This window comes from Tenrec ecaudatus, chromosome 4 (genome assembly GCF_050624435.1).
Source record: "Tenrec ecaudatus isolate mTenEca1 chromosome 4, mTenEca1.hap1, whole genome shotgun sequence".
Classification (NCBI taxonomy): domain Eukaryota; kingdom Metazoa; phylum Chordata; class Mammalia; order Afrosoricida; family Tenrecidae; genus Tenrec; species Tenrec ecaudatus.
Window position 1 is genome coordinate 112051408 of NC_134533.1, and position 21504 is coordinate 112072911.

Below are 21504 nucleotides of genomic sequence, written 5' to 3' on the forward strand. Positions count from 1 at the left end.
AAGTCCATCAGAAGAGTCTCCAAAGCCTGCTGAGCGGGCCTCTTGGAAGACAAAGACAAGGGTATGACAGAGAGAACTTGTCTGTAGCCACCCACGGACCCCACACGAGTGTTTAAACAGGTTTTGTTCAGAATAAGTCTGTGCACGCAGAACTTGAGTAGTAATTCTTTCCATCTATCCTCGTATTCAGGGAGTTACGGAACCGACTCCACCAGCCAACTTAAATGCATCGTCATCAACCCAGAGACCCCATCCCTTTAGCAACCATGCCCATCCCCCTTGATGCCTTCCTCCAGGCCTAGGCAACCAGCCATATATGGTCTGCTTCTATTGTAGACATTGCATACAAGTGGAACCATACATGATGTGGCCTTTTTGTGACTGATTTCTCTTGCTTAGCGTAATGTGTTTGAGGTCCGTCCATCTTATAGCACGTGTCAGTACTGGATGACTTTCTACAATGGAGCGATAGTCGTTTGTTAAAAACAATTTTGTGGGGAAAAAAAAAACAACCAAAAAAGAAAATCAATTGTGTGTTGGGTGAAAGTTGCAGGCCATCACTTTGACCTTGGGCAATTCATACAGGTTCTGCGTCCTCTCACAGATTGCAACCTTCTGGATGTAACATCCCTTATTCCACGTCCTCCCTGAGTTTCCTGTTTCCATTCTGCCCTCTTTCCTAATCCTCTGGCACTTTGTGCTTGGGTAAACACTGTCCTTTTCATCTCAAATGGCTGCTTGTGCTAAGGTGTGCATACTTCTCTTGTGTTATTGTTACCCCGACAGCCCTGTCTGTTGTTGGGCTGAAAACTGAGCCTGAAGTCGTAAGTTCAGCTCTAGACCTGAAAGGTATCTAAGGGCTGTAGTCTCAGAGGTCCACCAGTCTGTATATGACCCGCACACACAACCTTCTTTATAAGTTTTAGTTTTGTTCCACACAAATTCAGATTTCGTTGTACGGAAAGACCGCATTTTATCCATCGATTGATGGACAATTGAGTTATTTTTAACTATTATATCGGATGCTGCTGTGGCCACTCCTGTAAGGCTTTTGTGTGGCCATTGCTTTTCAAATCTCTTGGGTGTATATGTGCACTCAGCGGGGGAGGGCTGCACGGTCACTCTATATTGAGCATTCTGAGAAGACAGCAGTCTGGTCCAAAGTGGCTGTGCTATTTTGTGCAGCAATGTACGAGGATTATAACCTCTGTAGATATCTTTGGCATCACTTGGCATCTTCTGTCTTCCTTTTAGCCATGGTGGTGGGAATGCGGTGGTATCTCCTTGTGGCTTTGAGTATCACTTCCCTAATGACGAATAATGTGGGGTATGCTTTCATTTTCTTATGGGCCAAATATACTTGTATATTCAAGATCGTCCGCAGGTTTTAATTGGATGCTCTTTATTGTTGATTTATAAGAGTTATTTATATATTCTGGATACAGATCCTTGGTCATAAATGATTTGAAACTATTTCCTCCCACTCTTTGTGTTGTGCCCTTTGAAGCAAGGAAGTTCTTAATTTCGATAAGGCCTCATTTTCTTTGTCTTTTGTTACTCATGTTTTGGTGTCCTATCTAGGCAACCACTTCCTCCTTCAAAGTCATAAAGATGGACTTCTATTTTCTTCTAAAAGTATAATAGTTTTACTCTTACATTTAGGCCTATGATCCATTTTGAGTTCATCTATTGGGAGGCATCTGGGGTGAAGTGTTTGGTGTGATGGATTCTTTTTCTTTTAATCCCTAAGATGATAGAATTTCAAAATCGTCCTTACTAGGTTCAGGATGAAAAACAGTTGGTCAGGGTTTTTGTTGGTATCAGTTTGGTTGATGTTTTAGAGGCTTTTATTTGTTTTTGGTTTTTCTTTTTTAATCCCTGACTCATGAAAGACATGGGATTGTCATCATTTGTCATCATAAATATACTTCATCCACACTGAGTCCATCCAGTCTATTTCATAAGCAGAGAAATGTGAGCTTAACAGGAATGGCTGCCAACGGCAGTTCACTCTCATTGAAAGGTTATGAATGATATCTTAGAGACCATCTTCTTAGCCTACAATCGACTAAGACTTCATACCATTTTTCCGTCTGATTAATGTCAGGGTAAGTAACTAGAGTGGGAAGAGCGCTAGCACGTGCTCCCTGATGTCAAGTGCGGTCAAAGTGCCATTTTGCCACAGTTAATATAGTTGCACTCCCAGAGACAGGTGTGAATAATAAATGGAAATAGAATGCCCACGCAGAATCAAGGTAATGATTTTAGAGTTGGGATTATTTGGTTAAGTTTTGCTTTCTTCCCCTGAATGGTCATACTGTTGAACCGGCCTTTGATTTATTGACATCCTAAGATCTGATGTGGATTTTACTTTTGCTTTGCAGGATGCACAGAATCAAAAATTAAAGACAAGCCTATGGTATCGAGAGGTAACTCATTATGTTTCCTTTGTGCTTGTAGAAGCCCTGGCGGCATAGCAGTTCCGTGTTGGGCTGCTAACTGCAAGGACAGCAGGTCAAAACCAACAGCCACCCCTTGGGAGAAAGACAAGGCTTTCTACTCCTGTAAAGAGTCACTGTCTCAGAAACTCACAGAGGCAGTTCTACCCTGTCGTGTAGGGTCACAATGGGATGGAATTGCCTTGTTGGCAGTGAGCTTGTGTGTGTGTGTGTGTGTGTGTGTGTGGTGGGCTCTGGCTTGAATCAGTAAAAATGTACATTATTCTGAGAATCTGTATTATATTCTGTGTCTGTAGCTCCACAGAGCTTGCATGGATGCTGATATCTCAGTGTAAGAAACCACATAAAATGTGCGCCCCTGGTTTCTGGTGTGGGCTGCCATCTTCAAGATCTGGATGGATTAGCACAGTCCCAGGGGAATGACCATTTGGGTTATTCTTCCACATCGCTCCTCGGTTTTTGATGAGGCAGACATGGCTTCATTAACTTCTTTGGTGGTTTCTCACACAGGTTTGGGATGATGAGTTTTTATCCTGGAACACCAGCATGTTCGATGAGATCAGTGAGATCTCCCTACCACTGAGCGCCATCTGGGCCCCTGACATCATCATCAATGAGTGGTAAGTGTGTTGGGTCCAGTTCAGTGGAGTTCACACTGCTTGTGGGGTGCTTAGATTACTCACACCGCCAGTTGCTGTCTCCTTGCAGTCGACTCATGGTTGGCTTTTTGTTGTTTGTTTGTTGGCGTGTTTACTTCTGCGCCGACTTCTGAAACAAACTATTCCTTCTGAATCGTTGAAGGAGCTTCCTCTGGGTGGGGGGATATTCAGGGGGCGGGGTGGAAGACTGTGAGTCAACTTCGTTTGAGACATAGCTTTGGTTACTAACCCTTGAGCTTCCTTGTGGGTTATATCTACATTAGAACACTAGCCTGTGGACACATCTGCTGTCCTCAACTTTGCTCAGGGCAATCATCTTGTGGGAAATGTGATTCTATCTTGGCAAGGCCAGACCGTTGTACGTGTCTTGGTCACTACCATCTTGTAGCTGGTAATGTTCTGAGAGGACCAAAGGTCTCTCTGTAACAACAAGCTTCTTACATTTCATATAGTGTGGACATTGAAAGATCGCCCGACTTGCCTTATGTGTATGTGAACTCATCTGGGACCATTAAGAACTATAAGCCTATCCAGGTGGTGTCTGCCTGCAGTTTAGAGACGTACGCTTTCCCATTTGATATCCAGAACTGCAGCCTAACTCTCAATAGCATTCTGCACACAGGTAAACCAGAGCGATGCAGGGTACGACTCGGAAAACACACCCATGGAGGGTTGGTGCACGTGGGTGGAATACTGTCACCCATCAGGACTAGTTTAGTCTTCCCATGACGGAATTTTCAGAAAAAATTCTACCCCTCTTTTTGCAGCTATTCACTTTCTGTCATAAAGCAGGCCAAGAAGAATGTGGCGTGCAGATAGATATACAGCCCATTCCCGTGCTGCGTTGGAAGCACAGTAGACTTCCAGGGCCATGGAGACCAATGCCCTCACTGTATGGACAGATGAATCCAAACTCTAAATTCAGAATTGGATTCTCCCTCCTACTCCCCCACCCCGTGGCGAGAAAGATTGTCATCCTGGCCAGCCTCGACCTCTATTCAAATCATTACTGTGGACCCTAACCCTAGTGAGACTGCATGTGGGCCCAGAGGCAAAGGACAGGAAATGGAGCTGACGTTGGAACCTCTTTTGCTACATAAAGCTCTCTTGTCTCGGTTGCTTCTAGTGGAGGATGTGAACCTGGCCTTCCTGAGGAGCAGCGAAGACATGAAGCATGACAAAAAGGCGTTTCTGGATGACGGCGAGTGGGAACTTCGCTCTGTGCCCTCCGAGTACCACGTCCTGCGGAGCAGCTCGGGAGATTTTGCCCAGATTCAATTTAACGTAGGTTCTCCCCCTTCCCGTCCGCGTGGCTTGTTCTCGACAGTCTTTGAGCTGCGCGGTCTCTGACTCTTGCATAGGCATGTTCATTAGAGACCCGATTAGTTGATTCATACGGCCCTGGGCATCTGCCCGCGCCAGAGCGCTTCCCTCACAGACCGGGCTCCTGCTGTAGACATTCTACAAGGGACGGCAGAAAGCAGGAATGGCGCCCCAATGCCAGAGGGAGGGCTAAAAGCCGAGAGCTGGAATGCCCCACTGTAGCAGGAATCTGCCAACTTTCTCTTGCTAACCAACATCCTCACTTGTAATTGCTCCTGAGGAAACACACACACACGAGTCTCACAAACATGGTTGTCTCATTTTTATTGTGAACCATTCATTTCAGTGCAGGTGCCTAAAATGATCATGCCATTCACCTGCACCCCTTAAGGGAGTAGCCCACAGGCCACCTGTGGGCCGCTTGGAGACTGCTGATGGTTTGAGGATGGGAGAGCAGGACTGCCCTAACAGAGGGAGAAGGGAGCCCACACTTCTCAGAGCGGCCCTTGGGCATGCTCTTGGGAACACTCCAGAAAACATTCACAGGAAAACGTGCCCAACAGGGTCTGGGTTGGGGGCACACTGCAGTGCAGCCAGACTCTTTGCCCCCCCACAGACATGCGTTCTCTCTGCGCTGGCCCTCTGGGGCTGCAGCAAATTCACACATCCTTAGTGTGCATTGACGTGCTTTGTGCTCTTCGGCATGAAGTTCAAAAGTGGTGGCCGGGCCTTCTTAGTAGGTAACGGATCTGATTAAAAAATTGAGACTGAGACAGTCAGATTCTAGAAATGAAACCCTTTCCATAAGAAAGAAAATGTGGCTGAGACCTTGGTCCTCTGGTTACTGTGGATAATTCCATCTCAAAACAAAAACTCACTGCCATCAAGTCGAGGGTGACTCATAGTGACCCTACAGGACAGAGGAGAACTGCCCCTGTGGGTTTCTGAGAGTCACTCTTTATGGGAGTAGAAAGTCTTAGTTCCTCCTTCAGAGTGGCAGGTGGTTTTGAACTGCTGACCTTGCGGTTCACAGTCAAACACACCCCCCACAACACTGCCAGGGTCCCGGTTCTTTCTAAGGAGGGATGCAATAAACTACGAGGGAGTGAAATAAACTAAGGCTCAGGGCACAGGTCCCCTGGTGTCCTATGCCGTTTTCCAGCCAGGCTTAGCAAAACTCTTGCTAAGGCAGGGACCTCTCAGATGGGGCTGAGTCGAAGCCGATGAAAGTATAACGTACAAGGAGCCCTGCTGGTACTGTCTGCGGCTTGAGTGCCGGGCTGCTAATCCAAAGATCAGAGGCTCGAACCCACCGGCCACCGCGAAGGACCACGAGGAAGCTGCCTGGTCCTGTCCAGATGTGCAGCTTAGGCGACCCCCCACAGAGTCGAAACAGGTGAAGAGCAGTTTGGGGTGCTTTTTGGTGCAGTGCATACTGTCCGCACTCCTGCCTTCTAAGCAGTTGGGTTTGGGATTTGCCGCGAATTCTGCTTGGCTTTTAGCAAAGCTTTCTCTGTGTCCTGTCTGTCCACTTTTCTTTTACTTAGCGAAAGAGAGGGGGGAAAGGAAGTTCTTTTTATTTTTTTTAATTTCAATGAGTTTCTTGGCTCAGAGTAAACACCTCATTAATTTTAAAGATATCAGCCCGCAAACATTATTAATGCAGCCCGCATCCAGGAGGGCATTAAAGGGAAATGCGAGGGAGCAGCGCGTGCATGGGGAGCGTAGTCACCTACCACACACTGCCGAGGACGCTGCACACACCATTACCTGCGCCGCACGCAGCACGGCGACAAAGGCAGGTACACAGGAGCGCGCTCTCACACACGCACGCGCACGCGCTCCGAGGACGCAGCCGCTCTTGGGGGGGTGACAAGCCATCCCTCACCGCAAGTCGTCCTTTGTCATCTCCACAGTGGTGAGAGGCGTCCAGGGCACCATCCCCGTTGTCACTAAGATGAACTCCATGGCGGTCGAGTCTGACTCACAGCGGCTGTTCGAACTGCTCCCTCTGAATTTACACGAGAGTCAATATGATCAGGAGTACACGGCCTCCTCTCTCCCTCGGAGAGACTGGGGGCTTACAGACCACCGCCTAAGCCACAGCGCCACCAGGGCTCCTTAAGTAGAACCCACAGAGATGATCAGGGATGAAGGCTGACGAGGGTCCCGGTTCCATTTGTTTGCTGTCTTCCCTTCCAGCTCCATCTCCATCGATGGTGTGTCTGTTGAGGGCATCCCAGGCAGGATGCGCTCCAGGGCTTTAAGACCTGGCTTCTCTTTGCCCTGTAGGCTAAGGTGGGCTGTCGAGCGGGCTTGTGCCCTGGCACTGGAATAGAGCAGGGGAAGGATGCTGGGTAGTCACAGATGGCATTTGGCAGGGCACCCATGCGGGGGGCCTCCTGCAACTCCAGAGAGCTTCAAGTTGATTTGGAGATGGTCACCGTTTTCTGCCTCCCTCGGCCTCCCAGCTTCTCTGTTGCTGTCCTGCGCAGTGTGGTGAAGTCCATGGTACCAGATGGCCCCCCATTGGAAATAGCAACCAAGACACTCAGGTGCCTTCCCCGGCCCTGGGCCAGTGGCATGAAAGTCAAAGCCAGTCTCATGCCACCATTGGGCTTCCCTGTCTCTCTCCTAATCTAGTCTCTTACAAAGAGGAACTCCACGTTGCCCATAGGGGAATGGAGTTAGGTGGGGCAGGCAGGGGGATACCATCTACTCATAATACACCGTCACCTTGGGCCTTGTGGACACAGCTGTCACTTGTATTAAATCAGATACTCCAGATGCCCGTTAGCTCTAGCTCACGTGCAATCACACCTGCCGCCTCCATGACTCAGCCTGCTTATCTGCAGACACTGTGGAGTCAGTCAGACTGTGTTCCACCGTGGGCCCCCAAGTACAGGTGATTCTCCTTTTGAGGAGGCAGTGTGCATCCTGGGACCTGATCCAGCAGCATTGGGAGAGGTGGGTTCCCCCATACATGATCGGAGGTGCTGGTTCCCAGAATTGTCAGGGTGGCCATTCTGTTTCTGTAGGGCAGGGCTTTTTTGCTTTTTCCTCTAAAGAACGAGAGCAGAAGTGGGAGAGGGAGGAAGCAACAAAATTTAGGAGCTCATGTTGGATAGAAAAGGATGGGTGACTGTGGTAACCAGACAGAGCTCAGCCCCAGAAGTCCCCACGTGGACGGCAGCGTTCATCCAGCCCGGAAAGGTCCTGTCCACAGGGGACCCCTAGAGAGGCACTGAGGGGCGCCTGGGAAAGAAAGCCACCTCACCTGTCTTCTTCTGTCGTGATTGCCCTTTCAAGGTTAGGGTAGAGAGATGTGGTTGAGACACCCAGTGAAGGGAGAAGGGAGAAGAGGAGAGGGGAGGGGAGAGGCGAGACAGCCCTAGAAATCATCCTAGGGCCACTGCAGTATTCCTGAGCCTTAGGCCTTCTGCATATCCAATCCGGTCAACATCCAAGAAGTGTTTGTTCAGGTGCCAGGATCTTACTTAATTGCCGGCCACTTCCCCGTTGTTTCTCAATTGGGAATGTTGGGGGGGGGGTTCAGGAGGGAAGGAGGAAAATGGGCTTCTGTATGAGGCGTGAGTGTGCGCGTCAAAATTCCAGCGATGTCATAAAGACGGTCATGCAAAATTGAGTACTGGTGGGGTCTACCATCAAGGAGGCCATTAGAGGCTAACCTTGGGGCCTATCCCATCTCCAAGGAGCTCTCCGCACACACATTCTGAATTAGATGGATCTCTTTCATTAACATCAATAGGCTCCAAATACCTTTGTGTACTTATTATTACCTGGCTTTAATGGATAACGAAATTGTGGCATAATCTTGCTAACACCTGAAGGGTGTCTAATGGAGAACATGGGCTGAAACGAAAGTGCTTTTTCTTCCCTTTCTGTGGGATTTAAAGGCACCAGCTCCTTAGTCCTTAGTCCATTAGAAATGATGTGCTCCAGGTAGGGGCAGGATCTCACTGTGTTGGTAACATCCCTTTCCTCTAGGAAAAGCAGGGGCCGCGGCTTCCAGCAGGACCTGCAGGGAGGAAGCTTTTGGAAGAGCTAAGTCTCATGAGCCCATCCCATTAAAATGAAAAGTAGTGTTCTTAACAGACTCCCATACAACTCAAACTGTGCTGCATTACACGGTAAGCAACACAAGCAGAGGCTCACTTGTGTTTCCTCACTAATCTGTGGGAACAATTTTATGTGTGAGCAAAAACATGCAAAAATAGTCACTCGCAGATTCATAAACTAGCAGGAACCAGACCACGTTTACCCTGCTTGTTGGGTCATCCAAACCTGAACTCAACAAACATCTTTTGAGTTCTTGCCATGTGCCAGGCTCAATGAACACTGACACCACACAGAGGAGTGAGTGCAGGTTTCTGACTTCTATTGTGGACCTCAATCCCTGGCCAGGGAGACGCGGTCACCCAAACTCACTGCCATTCAGTGGGTCTCAATGCAATAACCGCAACCACAGGATTGGGTGGGCTCTTACTCTACGACAGGCTCCACTTTAAGACTTTGTCCTGGAAATCCTCATGGCCCTGAGATGCATGCTCTAAGAATGCGCGTATTTGTAAGGGAACGGAACCGCACGGCAGCCCGGCAATGTATGCGGAGTGGAGGACGGACGGATGGAGCCCAACTCGAACTCCAGAAACCACGAATCCAGTCAGTCTGGCCTCGGCAGCCCTATCATGCTGCCCTGCAACCAAAGGTCCCACTCTGTTCTTCGTCACTCACCCACACTGCATGACTGGGCGGGTCCCCCGACCAGTCTGGTCCCGGGCCCCATAAAACTGGGGCAAGGACGGTGACAATGTCAGACCTGTTAATGATTCTCACTCCAGTACCTAGGATAGTGCCTGACACCTCGTTCACTCAGTTACTGGCTGTAGAACGAGGTCATAAAGGGCCGTGAGGATCAAACTGGATCACGATAAACCAAAAACAACACACACACACACACACACCAACAACAACCCACTTCTGAAAACTGCAGTGAAAGTAGTTTCTTGCAGTTGTATTGGGCTTGTTTAGTCCATAGAGAACAGCGCTGCTTACCCAAGGGTGGCAGTTTGAGTCTTCCCAGAGGCTTCTCAGAGGAAAGGCCTGACAATCGCTTTTTCAAAGTTTCAGCCATCAAGGCACAGTGCTTCTCCGACCCCACGGGCCACTGTGAGTCTAGATGAAAGGGCGGCAACTCTTCCTTGTTTCTGTTTTCTTCAGGGGAACTTTGCCCCCCAATCAGCCAAAAGAAAAGTGAATTGTTCTGTTATTGAAGAAGCTAAAGTTTGGGGTGCTGTTTGGTCTCTCTTATGTGTGATTGGGGACGCCTTTGCTCCAGGTGAGAGAATGGGTGGGATAGTTTAGGAAGGCCTGTCTAGCTAGAGCGAGACAAGACAAAGGGGAGATTTCTTTGTTTAGTTAAGCAGAGACCAGTGTCTCTTTTGTACCCATTTCTTCTTTCAATTCATCTTTTGCTGATATCTAGTGATGAATATTCTCTCAACAGGACCCGCTAGATAATTTGCAGGGCTTGGCCCCAAAGGAAAGCCCATGTTCGGAGTATTAAGAATTTCAAAATGGCCCCAGCATAGCATTAAACCAAGCAGAGGGCCCGTCTAAGTTCAGAAACCTGTGCGACAGGCCCCACCGTAGGCTGGCCGTAGCTCCCCACACCTAGCGCTTCCCACACTCCTCTCCCTTGGTCTCCTGGGAAACACTGGATCTGATGACAGAGTCCTTTCTCTAAAACCAGGGACCCCAAGGAGCCACACTGCCTGCCACGGTGCTAGCCCAGATTTGCATTCACTCTTTAGCTTTATGCCTCATGGCCCATGGGCTCCCTGAACACATTCCACAGCCGCCTCTGAGAGGAATCTTCTCAGCACGTGCTATTTACACAGGATCTTTATTTAAAGAGCACAACTAATCTCAATTATACCCAAGATGTTTGCCAAGACACAAGTAAATTGCTTAAAAAAGAGAATATTGAGGTACAGAGTTATTTCATCCCTCACCCAGCACCACTGAACCTAGCTGATAAAGGGACTTAGAAGTGAAAACTCCTTTTCTTTGACTTCAAGTTGTGGCTCTTTCCGTTTGATTCAGCTTGCCTACTTGTACTGTTTTGAGGGTGATGTATTTTAATACTCTTTCTTCCCTTTCATGCAACACCCATCACGACGTTGCTGGGAGGGGGGGGCGTTTCCTGCTTCTAACTTCCTAAATTAGCAGGCTCGGATACACCCATCACCCTCCTCTCCGGCCAGATCACTGGATCCTTTAAAAGCAAATTCCCCAGGGACTTTGATCACTCAACTTGCTTCTTATTGTCTCCACCTAATGACACAGTCATGCCAGCCATGGCATGGTGGCAGGAGGTAGAGAGGTGCATTTGATAACAGGTACTGTAGTTGCTGATGGTTGTTTGATCGCACTTTGGTAGGAATAAGTTTTATAATCAAATAATTGGAATTATTGCAAAGCAGTGAGTGCCACTCTGGTTTACACATCTGTAGCCAATTGCGCTTGATGTTTAAAATTAGGAAAGCTATTTCTCAGGATTGCATCCTTTCCTCATACTTCCTCCAACTGCATGCTGAGCAAATAACCCAAGGAGCTGGACCATAAGAAGAGGAACTTGGCATCGGGACTGGAGGAAGACTCATTAACGACCTGCTGTGCTGTTGGGTAGTAGTTGAACTTCTAACTCAAGATCAGCGGTTCAAACCCACCAGCCACCCTTCAGGAGAAAGATGAGGCTGTTTGTTCCCATAAAGATTCACAGCCTTGGAAACTGCATCAGGTCAGTATGAGTTGGCATTAACTCGAGTCAGTGGGTTTGGTTTGGGTTTTATATGCAGAAGACCTAACCTTGCTTGCTCAAAGCAAAGGAGACTTGAACCACTAACTGATGAAGATCAAAGACTACAGCTTTCAGTATAGATTACGCCCAAAGTCAAGAAAATGGAAGTATTCACAACTTGACCAATAAGCGACATCAAGACAAATGGAGGAAAGATCAAAGCTTTCGTTTAATTGGATCCACGACCACTCCCCTGGGAAGCAGCAGCCAAGAAATCAAATTACGTACGACACTGGGCAAACTTGCTGCAAAAGATCTCTTTAAAATGTTACAAAGCAAAGGTACCACTTTGAAGACCGAGATGTACCTGACCCAAGCCACAGTGCCGTCTATCACCTCGAATATGTGCAGGAGCTGGACAATGAATACAGAAGACGGGAGATGAGCCAATGCCACTGAGCTATCAGGTTGGCAGGGAACATTGACTGTACCATGGACTTCCAGAAGAACAAACAAATCGATGCTGGAAGAAAGACAGCCAGAATGGCCCTTAGAAATGACACTGGTAAGATTTTGTTTCACGCATCTTGGACATAACAGGAGGAGTCAGTCCTTGGAGAAAGGACGTCATTCTTGGCAAGTAGAGCTTCAAGGCAAAGGAGAGTTGGATTGACCCAGTAGCTGACAGAGGGCTCAAGCTCAGCCATGATTGTGAGGACGGCTCAGGCCAAGGCAGCATCCTGTTCTGCCGTGCACAGGGTTGCTATGAGCCAGCATGGCCTTGAGAGCACTCGGCAGCATTCACATGCTTCCAGTGAAAGACAGCAGCCGCTACCATCCCCCAAGCAGCGCCGGGCTGCCATGCTCCACTGACATGGGATAGTCTCCCAGACCAAATGGTGGGGGAGTCCCAGCTCTCAAGGAAGAAGAGGTGTCTGGTCTTACCAAGCCAAGATCTTCCCACCACCTCCTGCTCGGTCCTAGCTCGCCTTGGCCTCTGCACCGAACCTCAGCCTTGGCTCCATCTCTTTCTCATCCTCTTCTAGAGCAGGAGGCAGAGGCAAGTGAGAAGACTCCTGCACAACACTCAGAGGGCTAGTGGAGTCCAGAGCCACAGCTTTGCCGCCATGGGCAAGAACACTCAGGTGGGAATCCGGTGTGGGTGCTCACTCTAGTTTTGCCACTTACTCAATTTCCCACTTAAGGGGGTTGCACTTTATCTTGTAAACACTATAAAATAGAGTGGTTACCTAACAATAAGATTGTATTGAAGATTAAATAAATGATATCATATATGGACACATCTCTAACACACTCTCTGACCCATAGAAAGCATTCAATTGTTTGTTGAATCAGAGAAATAGGAGATTCCAGACATGACTTATTTACAAATCCTATATCAAAGGCCCTGGAACATTCATTGGTTCAATAAACACTCCTTGAACTTTAAGGTAGATGCTATTTTTTGGCCTTTTGGAAGATTAAAAAAAAAGTTACTTTTCTCATGTTTAAGGGGTACATCGCTTTTTGGGGAAAACAGACCTGTCATCCCCTATTTTTTCTCTCCTAGTTGTTCCTATCACATGCCAGAGAAGATATGTGTGTGTGTGTATATATATAATCTTAATAATTTTATGAGATTCAAAATCCAAGCCTTCAAGCCCACACAGTAGTGCCGTATGCGCAAACATTCTGCAGGGTGGTTGGGTTTATTTAGTTGTCCACCCACCACTGAAACTCACTTTCCACCTCCTCCCTGGTGTGCCCCCCCTTGGAGGCTGAGCTGTGTGGCCAGTCGAAGTGGGATCCCTAGTCATACGTGGCTAATGGGAGTTGAGGATAGCAGGAGATGAGAGAGAGCACAGACAGCAAGTGGACATGACTTGTCTCTCGACTTCCTACTCTGGGAAGTCCCTGCCCGTTTGGCTGTATTCTTGGGGGAAAGCCACAGTTCCTATCTGACAGGCCTCTCCACAGAGCTTTCTCTTTCTTCAGGGTCTAGAGAGTAAACCTTCTCCATGGGTTAAAACAGTTCACCCAGCCCCTTAAAAGACCTGGGGCACTGCACTGTTTCTTGTGGTTTTCAGACCATCTATGCGCACCTTGGAAATAATTCCTTTAAAAAAAACCTTCTCAAAATTCCCCATCAAATTGGTCCACTCCACAGATACAGAGGTGCTCAGGAGTTCATATTCTAGGAGTGGGCCAGACTAAATTGGTATAATAATAAACCACCAATATCCATGGAACCTCAGGCTCTAGGACCCTGAGACCAGAGGAACTAGATGGTGCCCAACTGTTCTGTAAGGGATTGTATTAGAAGGTCCAGGATACAGTGGGGGGGGGGGGGGGGAATGTGGAACAAAACTCAAAACTATGACCAGACTCGTTGCCCAGATTGGATAGAGATGGGAGGGAACTCTTTAGACTTTAGCCCTTAGCTCAGCTTGGAAGTGAACTTACCTCTCTGGCTCACTTTTCAATAGATCTATAAGGGAACACTAACCCAAGGGAGGTAAACAGCCTTCAGAACAAACCACCGTTTGAAATGAGAAGTGCAGAATTTGCCCAGGGTGGAGTTCAGAAGGGCTAGCAACAGGACTGGAAGGGGGAAAATCCCGGGAAGAGGTGGAATGATTGTTATTACATCGTGGGGACTGTAATCTATGCCAGAAGGCATATACAATTTTAAGTATCTTTGTAAACCTTTATGTAATTCACAATACAAGATTTTAAAAAACCCAACATATAGTACAAGATGATACTTATTAAGTTAAGAAGGATTTGGGTGCAACATTTGGTTTTAAACTGTTACTCAGCAGCGATGAGAGGGTGCACACACCATTTACTTTCTTCACACCTCCGTCTCCTTGGTTATCAAATGAAATCTAAATGCCCCGCTCCTAGAATTATTGGGGGGGATTCTGTAAGAGAAATCAACTAAAACACTGAAGCCAGCGTCTGACTCACAGACAGGAATGGTGACTAAATAGTAACTTATTATCCTGCTATCAGGACACGCTACCCGGAGAGACCCGTCCCTGGAAATGACATCATGCTTAGTAAAGTAGAAAAGCGGCGGAGAAGAGGAAGCTCTTTAAGGAGGTGGCTGGACCATGGCTGCAACAAGGGACTCCGGCAGAGTAACTGAGGAAGACCAGGACCAGGCAGCGTCTCGTTCTGTAGTGCACGGGGCCGCTTTGCATCAGAACCGACTTGATAATGTGAATGTAACACACCGGCACGAAGCAGGGAACCAATGGAGAGGTCTACGGGCCCCGCCCCAATCCCAACTACATGCACACCCAGAAGAATGTGCTTCTGAGGATAGCACTTTAGCCACAGCTCAGGGAGAGGGGCACATCTGATCAGAGCACACAGGAGCAAACGTAGCGGGAAGGAGAGAGTATGGAACACAAACTGGCCCACCAAGCCCCGGGGACGATATTCCTGCTCAGAGCAGCCAGTGTACAGAGAGGACCATACGGCCAGCCTCACCACGAGACATGAGGGAAAGTGCTTTGAGGATCAACACTGGAGGCACAGTGTGGGAATTGTGCCCCGTCTGACCCCACCACACCAGGGCGGAATGCTAAGGGCCTGCAACAGCACAGCAAGGGGAGCAGAGCAATAAAGTCCCCAGGAAATACCACAAATAAGCTTTGGGGCCAAGGCGTGGCACCTATCAGACTCAACCGGAAAACACTCCTAAAGGTCAACAAACAGACCTGGAACTATTTATAGGCCTTTTTTGGCTGTTGATTTGTTGTTGTTTTCTTTTACTCTGTCTTGTGTTTGTGCTTATTATTGTCTCTGCATGTCTATCTAGATAAGATAGGTGGGATAAGCAATCTGGTGGAGAAAACAATGGGACTGATGGCTGGGTGAGGGGGCGGCACCGGAGAAGTGGAGGCAGGGGAAAGGAAGTGGGTGTTAACAAACCCAGGGACAAGGGAACAACAAGTGATCTAAAATTGATATTGAAGAGGGTGTAGGATTCCTGGTGGGGCTTGATCAAGTGCTATGTAACCAAGAGGAATTACTGAAACCTGAATGAAGGCAGAACATGATAGTGGGACAAAAGGAAAGTAAAAGGAAATAGGAAGAATTAGGAGGCAAAGGGCATTTATAGAGGTCTAAATACAAGCGTGTACATGTGTGTGTGTGTGTGTATAACACGATAGGGACACAGATCTATGTACATATGTTTACATGTTAAGTATTAAGGCAGGAGAAGGACATTGGGCTTTTACCCAAGTACTCCCTCAATGTAAGAACACTTTGTTCTGTGGTGCTTAGTTTCCTGACATGATCACTGAAGACAAAATGGAAACATAAGCAAATATGGTGAAGAAAGCTAATGGTGCCCAACTATCAAAAGATACAGTGTCTGGGGTCTTAAAGGCTTGAAGATAAACAAGTGGCGCCATCTAGCGGAGAAGCAAAAAGTCCCCATGGAAGAAGCACACCAGCCTGTGCGATCACAAGGTGTCGAAGGGATCAGGTATCAGGCACCAAAGACCCAGAACAAAATCATACCCAATGTGAATGCTGGGTGGGGGGCATGGAGTGGAAACCCAATACCCATCTGTAGACAATTGGTTATCCCTTACAGAAGGGTCTCAGGGAGGAGATGAACCAGTCAGGGTGCAGTGTAACACTGATGAAACATACAACTTTCTTCTAGTTTTTTAATGCTTCCTTCCCCCCATTAGCATGACCCCAATTCTACCTTACAAATCGGCTAGACTAGAGCATGTACATGGGTACAGATAAGAGCTGGGAACACAGGGAATCCGGGACAGATAAACCTCTCAGGACTAATAATGAGAATAGCAATACCAGGAGGGTAAGGGGAAGGTGGGGAGAAAAAGGGGGAACTGATCACAATGGTTTACATATATTCCCTCCTAATCCCCTCCCAGGGGGACAGACAACAGAAAAGTGGGTGAAGGGAGACATGGGCCAATGTAAGACATGAAAAATAATAACAATTTATCAATTATCAAGGGTTCATGAGAGAGGGAGAGTGGAAGAGGGAGGGAGAAAAAATGAGAAGCTGATACCAAGGGCTCAAGTAGAAAGAAAATATTTTGAAAATGATGATGGCAACAAATGTACAAATGTGCTTGACAGAATGGATGGATGTGTAGATTGTGATAAGAGCTGTACGAGTCCCCAATAAAATGAGTTTTTTAAATGAGCAACTTGATGGCACCTAACAACAATAGCACCATTATTAGAGTTATTAATAAAATTGTTGTTAGCTCCATGTAAACTCTTAAAAGATTTCCCACTACCGCATTTTCTCTCACCCATAAAATAGCCACAAACGCATCTCTAAGGTAAACTCTAGACTTTTCACATCCGGAGCATTATTTAGCTATTTGGTCCAACATTGGTCAGCCAGCTTGGTTTCTCTGAGACGTCAGCAGATTCCTTGTTCCTGCCCAGGTGGTGATCCGCAGGCGCCCATTGGCCTACGTGGTGAGCCTGCTGGTTCCCAGCATCTTCCTAATGCTTGTGGACCTGGGGAGCTTCTACCTGCCGCCTAACTGCCAGGCCAGGATTGTGTTCAAGACCACTCTGCTGGTGGGCTACACTGTCTTCAGGGTCAACATGTCTGACGAGGTGCCGAAGAGTGCAGTGAGCACCCCTCTGATTGGTAAGCAGACTTGGGGTCACCAGACACCCATCTTCCCCTACCATCGTCAAAGATCTGATGGTGCACTTTCAGGTAGAGGAGGGAGAAGCTCGGGCACTCCAGCTGACCCTGACCCCTCTCCTCTGGCTTCCTTCCCCCAGAGGTCTTCTTCACAGTCTGCATGGCCCTCTTGGTCCTCAGCTTATCTAAGTCCATCCTGCTGATCCAATTCCTGCACAATGAGAAGCACAGCAAGCAGCAGCGGCCCCTCCTGTGCCTTCAAGGGGACCCGGATGCTGACGGCACTAGCATGGACCCCAGGGCTCCGCTGGCTGGGGCAACAGGTTTGTGAGGAGCCTTGTCCTGTCTTGCCTTATCCCCCTCAGCATCTGCTCCCGTGGGCAGCACCAGACTGTGGGTTTGGCCGGCGAAGAATTTGGAACCTTTCCTTTTAGCCTGTATTGAATTCTTCATGACCTCTTTTATGACTGAAGAGTCCACCCTCTGGATTTCCAGGAACCCTAATTATGGCCTCCAGGTCAGCTCCTCAGCCACCATTCGCATGTTATGTGCCAGTTACAGTCAATTACTCACACGGATTGAGTCACTGGTACTAGAATGATAGATTGTTAGCATGGAGAGGTAGGTAGATCGATAGATAGAAATAGATATACAGGCATAGAGCTATTCATGCATATTGATGTTCTAGTTGCTTAACCTAAAACAGTCTAAGTCTTTGACTCTAAGAATTTATCCCAGCCCCTGAAGCTGCATGGAGGCAAATGAAGGTGGCTCCAGCTCAGGAAATCTAGATGGAGCTGGCCTAGTGGTACCCGAGTTGTATGCCACAGCTCTGCCATGCTCCCTGAAGCATCCTTCAGCACCGCAGGGGAGGGAGGGAAGAAAGGGAGGGAGAAGGTCCCCAAGCCAAGCTCATCCCATGGCCCAGTTCCCACCTTCTCTGAAGGATAAGGCTGCAGCGTCCAGGGAAAGCCCAGATGGGCCTTGTTAGCCTGGCCTCATGTTGGATGTTTTTCTCCATCCCACAGAGTTCCCCATCTGCCAAGAGCACCAGATTCAGCCAGGAACCCTGAGAGAAATCTGGTCTCAGCTGCGATTGCTAAGGGGCTATCTCCAGGCTCAGGAGCAGGCTAACCAACGGGAAACTGAGTGGCTGGCGCTCCTCTACCGCTTTGACCGCCTGCTATTTCGAAGTTACCTCTTCTTGCTGGGGCTTTATACCATCACCCTATGCTCCCTCTGGGCATTTTGGAGCAGCTTGTGAAGGCTGATACTTGGTGGTGTTAATACCATGACACCACACTTATGGAAGGCTGAGGTGTGTGTGTGTGTGTCGGGCGGGGCAGAGATTGGAGGTGGGAGAAAGGTGGAGAAAAGGTGGGTTAAAACGCTTTCCAGCCATAGAGGAAAGAGCTAGGAGGCAAAGGGCATTTATAGAGGTCCAAATAAAGGTTTGTACATATGCAAATATATTTATATATGAGGATGGGGAAATAGATCTATGTGCATATATTTATAGGTTTAGTATTAAGGTAGCAGAAGGACATTGGGCCTCCACTCAAGTACTCCCTCAGTGCAAAAATAATTTCTTATATTAAATTGGCATCCTATGATGTTCACTTTCCTAACACAATCACTGAAGACAAAGCGGGTGAATAAGCAAATGTGGTGAAGAAAGCTGATGGTGCCCAGCTACCAAAAGATATAGTATCTGGGGTCTTAAAGACTTGAAGGTAAACAAGCAGACATCTAGCTCAGAACCAACAAAGCCCACATAGGAGAAGCACACCAGCCTGTGTAATCACAAGGTGTCAAAGGGACCAGGTATCAGACATGATCAGAACAAAAAAATCCTATCATAGTGAATGATTGGGGGAGTGCGGAGTAGAGACCCAAAGCCCCTTTGTAGGCCACTGGACATCCCCTTATAGAAGGGTCTCAGGGAGGAGATGAGCCAATCAGGGTGCGACATAGCAATGATGATACATACAACTTTCCTCTAGTTCTTAAATGCTTCCTCCTCCCCCACTATCATGATCCGAATCCTACCTTGCAAGTCTGGCTGGACCAGAGGATGTGCACTGGTACAGATAGGAACTGGAAACACAGGGAATCCAGGGCGGATGATCCCTTCAGGACCAGTGGTGTGAGTGGAAATACTGGGAGGATGGATTGGAAAGGGGGAACCAATTATAAGGATCTACATTTGACCTCCTCTCTGGGGGACGGACAACAGAAAAGTGGGTGAAGGGAGACATCGGACAGTGCAAGATATGACGAAATAATAATTTATAAATTATCAAGGGCTCGTGAGGGAGGGGTGAGCGGGGAGGGAGCGGAAAAATGAGGAGCTCATGCTAGGGGCTTAAGTGGAGAGCAAATGTTTTGAGAATGGTGAGGGCAATGAATGTACAAATGCGCTTTACACAATTGATATATGTATGGATTTGATAAGAATTGTATGAGCCCCCAATAAAACGATGAAAAAAAAAGAATGTACTGAGAAAAAAAAAAGCTTTCCAGCACTCCCCTCCACTTGCCCCTTGCCTCTTGTCACTGGTCTAGGTACTCCCAGTGGATGACTTACCGCATGACTCCAGAGCAAGGCCTTCCTGATTAAATGTGTCAATAGCCCCCAGTTTCGATGACAAGCACCATTTCCTTCTCATCCCAGGGCACGCCCCAGAGTCACCACTGTCAGTCAGCCCACTCTTGGGTCTTCTCAGAAAACGTTGAGGCACCAACCTGTCACCCGTTGCCCCAGAGGACAGAGTTTCTAAGGGTTTCTAAGCCGGAAATCTGTATGGAAGTCCGTGGCCACATGCAGACCCATGTCTCTCTCTCTTAGAGGGTCAGAGGGCCACACATTTCTCCCGAGGAGGGTTGACCGCCGAGAGTTTGGTGAGCCACCGAGCACTTAATCTCTGTGACATCAGGGCTCCTGCCAAGGCACATACATGCATATTTTTGCGCTTAAACACTATTTTTTAAAACTGTAAGTCACTTCATCTCCCAGTCCCATCTTGGTTTATTTACTGATTCATTCTGAGAGTCAGTCTCTCAATACAATCACTACGGAGTGTGATTGAGTCCTAGGCATGGCGTTAGGCATAGTACAGAAGGCACATCCTTCTGCACTTGACTTGATCCCCATGGGCAACCTCGTCCCAAGCAGAACACAGGATTTCCCATCACTCTCTAGCCTTCTGAAGTGTATGCGCCTACTAGCCTGGTGGAGGCCATTGCAGCCAAGGCGCCCAGGCTTAGTCTAACACATTGGTAAAACAGAGTGGATGCGTGAGGAGCTGAGCTGGGGGAGAGACATAACAACATGCTGTCCTTGGGCCAAGGAACTTCCCCTCTACTGTCTGGATGTCTGTTTGGCTTACCATCCATGTCCACGGTCACTTGTTCAGAACTGGAGAGCCCTGGCCACCAGGCACTGGGCCTATCAGCTTCTGGGTAGCCAGAGTCATCAATACAAAATCTGTATTGATTATCCAACCCGATGACAGTTCCTATGACCTCAGAACCGGAATGCTAAGATCAGCATTCCGAAATCAAGCCAACCACACATTTGACTTCCTTCATTTCTCATAGCTTTCTGTTTCGGGGGATTTCCTCCTGCTACGCTAACCCCCCAGGAAGGGGCTCCTTTCCCATCCACACCGACTTCTGACTGACATTCTCTTCATTGGCGTCTCCAGTCTGCACACCAAGACTCACTCAGCGACCTGCTCAAGACCGCCGTCTTCCACTCGCCATTGCCACCGGGGCCTCTCACGATTCTGTCCCTTATCTCTTCTTATATGATCTTTCAATCTTCTCTCTCTGAGCGGCCCTTGGTGTGAATGTGTGTGTGTGTGTGTGTGTGTGTGTGTGTGTGGTCTGACTCCCTCAATATACCACACCTCCTACAATAGTAAAGCTGTTTCCTAGTTGCTCCCTCAGTCGTGCTCCCAGGTCTCTACAGAGTTTGGTCCTCCGTGAGTCTGCCCTCATGATCGATCGCCAAGCCTGTCATCGGAACTCACATGTGATGATGGAGACATTTCTCGGCTTCCCAAGTCTCCCTGAGGCCGGACCCCAGGCCCCTCTCCCCGCTCAACCCCAGGCAGCCCTCAGGAGGCTGGTGTGGGGCCCAGAGGGCGGAGAGTTTATTGTCTGTCCTGACACTACTGCCAGAGAACTCAAGAACCCAAAGCTGTTTGCTACCAACGTAGTTTGTTTACTCAGCTCTAAAATTGCTTTTTTAAAAAAATCTGCCCCCTCCAAGAAAAAGAATTTAAATTCAAACAGCTTTTACCTGCATCCTCCTTCTCTCATTACCTCCCAGTTAGTGCTCAATGCCAATTGCCCATGAAATTCCACTGCAGCTGTTAATGAAATGGGGAACATAAGAAGTTTGTGAACAGGAAGTGTCCGTGCCAGCCTCCACCGGTCCCCTCACTTCCTACTTTCTGCTCTGGACCTGCTCCCTGAGCCTCTCCATCAGTGGTTCTCAACCTTCTTGATGCCGCGACCCTTGCATACAGTTCCTCATGTGGTGGTGACCCCTCCAACCATAAAGTTATT

At 48.1% G+C, this 21504-nt stretch overlaps 1 protein-coding gene across 1 annotated transcript in view; it reads left to right on the top strand.

The window, feature by feature from the left end:
• The window catches only part of HTR3B (5-hydroxytryptamine receptor 3B), a 40412-nt gene extending 22219 nt beyond the window's left edge, over positions 1-18193 (top strand). The window contains exons 3-9 of the mRNA XM_075547823.1: positions 2385-2429; positions 2970-3079; positions 3571-3740; positions 4245-4402; positions 16719-16929; positions 17070-17252; positions 17958-18193. Coding sequence (XP_075403938.1) covers positions 2385-2429; positions 2970-3079; positions 3571-3740; positions 4245-4402; positions 16719-16929; positions 17070-17252; positions 17958-18193 — 1113 coding nt within the window. The remainder of the gene's footprint in view (positions 1-2384; positions 2430-2969; positions 3080-3570; positions 3741-4244; positions 4403-16718; positions 16930-17069; positions 17253-17957) is intronic.
• The last annotated feature ends 3311 nt before the right edge of the window (positions 18194-21504 follow it).